The following is a 6,478-nucleotide window of genomic DNA, read 5'->3' as shown; positions in this document are numbered from 1 at the left end:
ACTGCACAAGTTTGCTGTATTTCTCCCCGCACTGACTTTTGTCTGTCGTTCACTTTGCTCGAAAAGCCAGCTTTTGGAGCAGAGTGGAGCACACAGGGGATGCTCCAAGATCTTTTGACTAATATGAAAGTGCACAAAAACGCAACTCTCGTTTAATGGTGAAAGACTGGTGGAGACAGTTCAAATATGGCTATTTTAGATAGGCTGGGGTGAACACCTGACTGTGGTTTAGCAGCTGGCCCTTCTCCGTCTCGGCGACAGGAATGCCTCCTCACTTTGTCTCCTCAGCCTCCCCTGTCCCACCATTTTGTTTCTGTGCTACCCAATACTACCGCCCCTAGCCGCATCTTTTCAAAGCCCTTCTACTCAGAGTCCGTCTTGGGAGTCTCAGCATCAGGCTCCCCAGACCTTCTGTTTCCTATAGGGAGGGCAAGCCATTGGCCCGGGTCCATTTCTCTTTACTGTAGGCACCTGCCGCGACTTCTTTAGATCCCGCCTTCAGCTGTGACTCGGGGTGGGGGCTCTGCAGCCCGAAGCGGGAGGAAGTGCGAGCGGCGGGAAGTTCGGGTCAGGTCCCATCAGGCACCTGGGGTTAGGTGGCGCGGGTGCGGGCGGATGCCCAGGGCGGGTCCCGGCCGCAGGTCCCGCCCCCTCGACGGAGCCATCCCCATCCCCGCAGGCTCCGCCCCTCGCGCCCCGCCCCGCCCCGGGGCCGCGGCTAAAACCCGGAGCCGCTCGCGCCGAGCCCGGTGCAGAGCTGCTCGGCTGCCGCCGCCTCGGCCCGAGCCTGAGTCCTGGTGCTGATGCTGGTAGGCGGCGCGAGCTGGGCCCGCGTCGCCTCCTCGCCGCGGCGCTCGGGGCTCCCGCGATGATGGCGGAGCAGGTGAAATGCGCCTCGCCCGGGGCGGGCTCCGGGCCGGTGGTGAACGCCGAGCTGGAGGTGAAGAAGCTGCAGGAGCTGGTGCGCAAGCTGGAGAAGCAGAACGAGCAGCTGCGCAGCCGGGCGGCCAGTGCGGCAGCCGCCCCGCACCTGCTGCTGCTGCCGCCGCCGCCGCCCTCCGCGCCGCCGCCAGCCGGGGCCTGCAGCCCGCTCACCCCGCACAGGGCCCCGGCCGGAACGACCTCCTCGGGCCCGGGGGCGCTGGGCCCCGCGTTCCCGGGCACCTACTGCCTGCCCAGCCCCGCGCCCTCGCTGCTCTGCAGCCTGCCGCCCGCAGACGCGCCCTTCGTCTACTCCAAGCCGGCGGCGGGCTTCTTCGGCGGGGGTGGCAGCCCGGAACCGGGGACCGCGGGGACCCCTCCGGGGGAAGCCCCCGCGCCGCCCTTGCCGCCCCCGACGCTGCTGGACGAGGTGGAGCCGCTGGACCTGGAGAGCCTGGCGGCCTGGAGCGAGGACGACGACTACACCTGGTATTGACGAGCTCCGCCGTGGTCCCCCAGACCCCGAGTTCTGAGGCCCGGGACGCGGGGCGGGGCGTGGGAGGAACGGGGGACCCTGCGGCCTAGCAGGTGCCAAGCCCTGAGCTTTGCTTAGAGGCAGAAAGCAGCTTTCTGATAGCGTCTATTGGGCCGACTGGGGACTGGGGAGGAAATGCCATCTGCCTTGTGTTCTGCTCTTTGCTGATTACCGGGTCCCAAGCGCCTCGTTAGCCTTAACTGCACAACTCATGTCATCTTGTCGTTCAGTCCTGCTCTTTAAGCGTGTGTGTGTGTGTGTGTGTGTGTGTGTGTGTGTGTGTGTTGGAAGATTTGGCATCTGCCTTCCAATGATTACGGTTCTTTCCTTTCAAATGCTTGTTGGACAGGATTGGTGTGCAGCCCTCCTTGGTAGCATCCGAAGCCACCTAGTGATGGGTTTCTTCTCAGACATCAGCTGGCACAGTTCAGTTGTGCCCTCTCTCTGTGTTTTCACTGACTCAGACACTGATTTGGTTGTTGGAGATTTGCTATCTTCCCATGTCAGGAACGGTGTCAGAAGCGAGGGCTTGGTAGGGAATGAAGTCATCAGATGGAGGCACTACTTACCTTAAAAAAATGAACTTAGGACTTTTCATTAATCTTAAAAAGGAAACCAGAATGAAGAAAGGTGCCTGTGCTGGCTAGTTTTATGTCAACTTGACACAGGCTCGAACCATTCGAGAGGAGGGAGCCTCAATTAACATAATGCCTCTGTAAGGTTAGGCTGTAGGCAAGTCTGTAGAGCATTTTCTTAGTGATTGATTGTGGGTGGTGCCATCCCTGGGCTGGTGGTCCTGGGTTCTATAAGAAAGCAGGCTGAGCAAGCCATGAGGAGCAAGCCAGTAAGCAGCGTCCCTCCATGGCCTCTGCATCAGCTCCTGCCTCCGGGTTCCTGCCGTGTCTGAGTTCCTGTCCTGACTCCGCTGATGAACAGTGATGGTGGAAATGTAAGCTAAATCAGTCCTTTGCTCCCCAACTTGCTTTGATCATGGTGTTTAATCACCGCAATACTAACCCCAACCAAGACAGCGCTGTTAGAGAAACTTTGTTGTCTAAGTTTAGGAACTTTTAAGTTTGCGAGAAGGATGTGTAAGACCTGAAGCACTTAGGCTATGGGAACCTGGCTAGCTGTGTGTCTGTGTTCCTCGAGCGAGTGCTTTTCGGAGGGGACCGGTGTCTAGACCCGTGTTGCGTTTTCCTGCTGCTTGGTCGGGGACCACTCGTCCTCTGAGGACTCTGCTGGGGTTTGCTTGGTTGCTAGAGGTACGCCAGGAGGGAAGGTTGGATGAAGTGGACTTGGGCTCTGCAGGGAAGCTGAGCAGCGTTCACGGCTGGACAACAGCAGCAGGGTGGAGCATTGAAGCCTTTTGGTGTCTTTGGCGCCGTTATTTAAGACAGTCAGGTTTTCTCACTTGGTGCTCTTTTTGCAAGTAGGGAAATGCGGAATGGAGAATCTTAACTCACTTTGTATTTTGTATTAGGAAAACTGTAATATTACTTTTTCTTTCGCGCTGTACTTGGCAACTAAACTACGTTTTAAACATGTAAACCCTAGCCATAAATTACTTTGGTTTGAGAGCCATAGATTTGTAGGAACCTTTAGTGGGCACACCTCTCATCTGCCATAGTCTCTGCTTTGGGAGCAGTACAGCTCTGTGGTGCTCTGTGGTGCTCTGTGGTGCTCTGTGGTGCTCTGTGGTGCTCTGTGGTGCTCTGTGGTGCTCTGTGGTGCTCTGTGGTGCTCTGTGGTGCTCTGTGGTGCTCTGTGGTGCTCTGTGGTGCTCTGTGGTGCTCTGTGGTGTTCTGCTCTAGCAGCTCAACATTCCCTGGAACCTTAAGCCATTCTTTCTAAGCTTCATTTTTTTTTCTTGTTTTGGTAAAGTCTAACTGTCATGCAGCCTGAATAGAGCATTGAGACATGCCCTTGTAGTGGCTTCTTTTGTTTCATCAGTGCCTGTAAACCCTTATGCCAATTTCAAGTCATTTTTAATTTTTGCTTTTTCTTTTTTTATTATCACTTTTTATTTTAATTTTAAATAGCTTGTTTTACATGTCAATCCCAGTTCCCTCTCCCTCTCCTCCTCCCGCACTCCCCATCCCTCCCCAGCCTCCCACCCTATTGCCAATTCCTTCCACATAGGGGATATCTAGAGTCTGATGTTTCACTCAGGGTAGGGTCCAGGCACTCCCCTAAGAGAGCATCCCTCTTTGTGCTATAGGCACACGAAGACAGTTTGTATACCAGGGATAGACACTGATCCACAGCTCAGGGCCCCATAGGTTGCCCAGGCCTTCTCGCTGACACTCACACTCAGGGGGTCTGGATCAGTCCCATGCTGGCCTCCCCGCTGTCGGTCTGGGGTCCAAGAGCTCTCCCCTGTTCAGATCAGCTGTCTATGCTGGTTTTGCCAGCCCATTCTTTGCCAATTTGCTCATCACTCCTCTCTCTGTCACTGGGTTTCTTGGGTTCAGTTCAGTGCTTAATTGTAATTTTTGCTTTTTCTTAGTGATGATGTACATAAACAATGGGAAGGAATTTTACAATTTCGATAGAAATACAAAGGCGCAATCCTTTTAAATTGTCCTCCTTGAGATAAGGTCTCACAGTGTAGCCAAGGCTGGCCCTGGAGTTTATGGCTTACTTCCTTAGCTTTCTGAGTGCTGGGATTACAGGCATGTGACACCATAATGGGCTCTCAGATTCATTATGGTATTGCTGTTTACCTGGTTACATGTAGTACATATGCCAAATCTAGTTTTTACATTTGCTTCTTTTGAATGGGTCTTTATCACAGTTATCCGACTGTTAGTTTGTGGTTGACAAGCTTTTTACTGTTTTGTCACTTAAAAAAGTCCAAAGAGCATTTAAACAAGTTTTAAAAAGAGCTATTTTGTAGGACAAGCACATTACTCTTTACTGTTTTAAAGCAAATCTAAATGAAAGGAAATTTAACTCGATTCATCACATATGTTGTGAAATAATAAGAATTAGTCCTTCATTGCTTTAAAACGGTGTGGACTTATGGCGCACTATCCTTAAACATGGGAGGAGACCCCAGGTGGAAAAACAGGGATCATTCATCTTGGCTGGATGAACTTAAAGATTTTGAGGTCACCCAATTTCCAGATTTTTATTTTTGTGTTGAAACATTTAAACATGTTTTATGAAAAAGCAGCCAACAAGATTTACTTTAAAAATTGTAAACCACCCGCTAATGTTTACAGAGTACTCCAAGTTCCTTTATCACTGTAAACTCTTCATGTCCCCACCCTGGAGTGATTCCGTGGTAGGTTCACAGCACGCCTCATTCTTTCTTATGTATACAAGGGACAGCTGGAGTGGGTATATGTGGTCTACATGGAAGCTCTTTGTCGGGCACATGGTTTGCAAGTATCTTTTCTAGACACATGGTTACTTCTTAATCTTTTGGCAGTGTTTTCCAAGGGAAAAGATTTTATCCGTGGTAAGGCCCACTGGTATCGCTCATTCTCCTGGATCATGCATGATTTCCGTCTTAGAAACTACAGTGAAGGGATGTTTGCAGACCTTGGGGTTCAGACTTTTTCACCTGTGGCTTTTAACAAAAGGGTCGTCTTCTTCAGTCCCTGGCTTCATATCTTTTTAGTTAACCATGGATATTGTATGAAGTCGAGAGCTTATGGTTTTGTGTATGAGTCTCCTCATCCCTGCATCACTTGTTCAGAAGACCATCCTTCACAGACTTCTTTGCACTGTTAAAGTTTCATGTTCTACACTTGGGGACCATCCTTTTTCCTGTTGCTGTATTTACCTGTATGCCACACTAAACTGTCTTCAATGCTGTTGCTCTGTCCTGATTCATCAATTACACACACACACACACACCCACACACACCGCTAGGGTTTTTATTGGAGTTTTGTTAGTTATAAAGATATCTGTAAGGACAGCCTACACCTTAACAGTATTCAGTCTTTGAACCACAAACCTGGTATATCTCTCCATTAATTTGTGCCTTTGATTTCTCTCTGACTGGTTTTGTGGTTTCTTTTGTATATGTCTTGATCACATTTTTGTTAGATTTGTATGTGTTTGACAGTTTCTAAAATGCTGTTGTAGATGGAAAGGGGCGAATACGAGAGTATCGGTATTTTGTGGCTGATACGTACATGTGCACAGCGGCATCCATCGACCCAGCATCCTACAAACATTGCTGCTAGACTCATAGTTTTAAATAGATGGCGTTATCCGAGAAGAAAGGCAGGTTTACTTCTGCTTGATCCAATATTCCTAGTCCGTTCCTGGTGGCAGTGGCAGGACCTCTTTGGAACCTTGGCTAGGAGTGATGATGAACCCGTGTCCTCACTTTGCTCTAGGAGAATGTTGGTCGTTTACCGTTAGAATGCTGCAGCGTCTTTAAATAGCTCTTCAATTGAGGTGTTTCCTCAGCTTCCAGTTTTGCTGGAATTTTTTCTTCTTATTTTTAATGACTGTCAAATGCTCTCTCCTTTGTCTGTCGAGATCGTCACATGGCTTTTTCCATTTTAGTTAAAATAAGTTACATTGATGTTTAAATGTTAACTAAGCTTTCATTTCTGGAATAAACTCCATGTGGTGGAGATGAAGTGTGTCTATGTGAGACTCAGCTTGCTAAAATATTTAGACTCTGCATCTGTCCGTGAGTGATAGCGGTTATTAGGGACCCCTACAGAGTCAGGGAAACACTGTCCACACGAAATATATCAGGGTGTCATCCGTCCTATGAGGAAGAGTTTGTGAAGAATTGGTATTTTGTTTAGATATGTGACAGAATTTAACAACCAATCCCTCCAGCTTTGGGTTTTCTTTGTATGTAGCTTTTTTAATTTAAATTTTTAGCTTTTCTCTATATCTCCACTTAAGTTAATTTTCTATAAACAGCACATACGTGTCATTTGTATTCCTGGATTGGTTTGGTTTGGCATGGATTGTAGCTGGGGCTTGGGTCTGAATAGGGCTCTGGGCAAAGTGGGGCTGTAGAATTACCATGATTGATTTAGTCC

General features: G+C 49.5%; 1 protein-coding gene across 2 annotated transcripts in view; it reads left to right on the top strand.

The window, feature by feature from the left end:
* Positions 1 to 764: 764 nt before the first annotated feature.
* Positions 765 to 6,478, top strand: part of Slain1 (SLAIN motif family member 1) — a 50,367-nt gene continuing 44,653 nt past the window's right edge. For both annotated transcript variants that reach the window (XM_040750076.1, XM_040750047.1), the window contains exon 1: positions 765 to 1,410. In XM_040750076.1, coding sequence (XP_040606010.1) covers positions 869 to 1,410 — 542 coding nt within the window. In that variant the 5' untranslated portion in view covers positions 765 to 868. The remainder of the gene's footprint in view (positions 1,411 to 6,478) is intronic.

The sequence above is a fragment of the Mesocricetus auratus genome, unplaced genomic scaffold (assembly GCF_017639785.1).
Source record: "Mesocricetus auratus isolate SY011 unplaced genomic scaffold, BCM_Maur_2.0 Super-Scaffold_2245, whole genome shotgun sequence".
NCBI lineage: Eukaryota > Metazoa > Chordata > Mammalia > Rodentia > Cricetidae > Mesocricetus > Mesocricetus auratus.
This window is presented reverse-complemented; position numbering and strand designations above follow the sequence as displayed.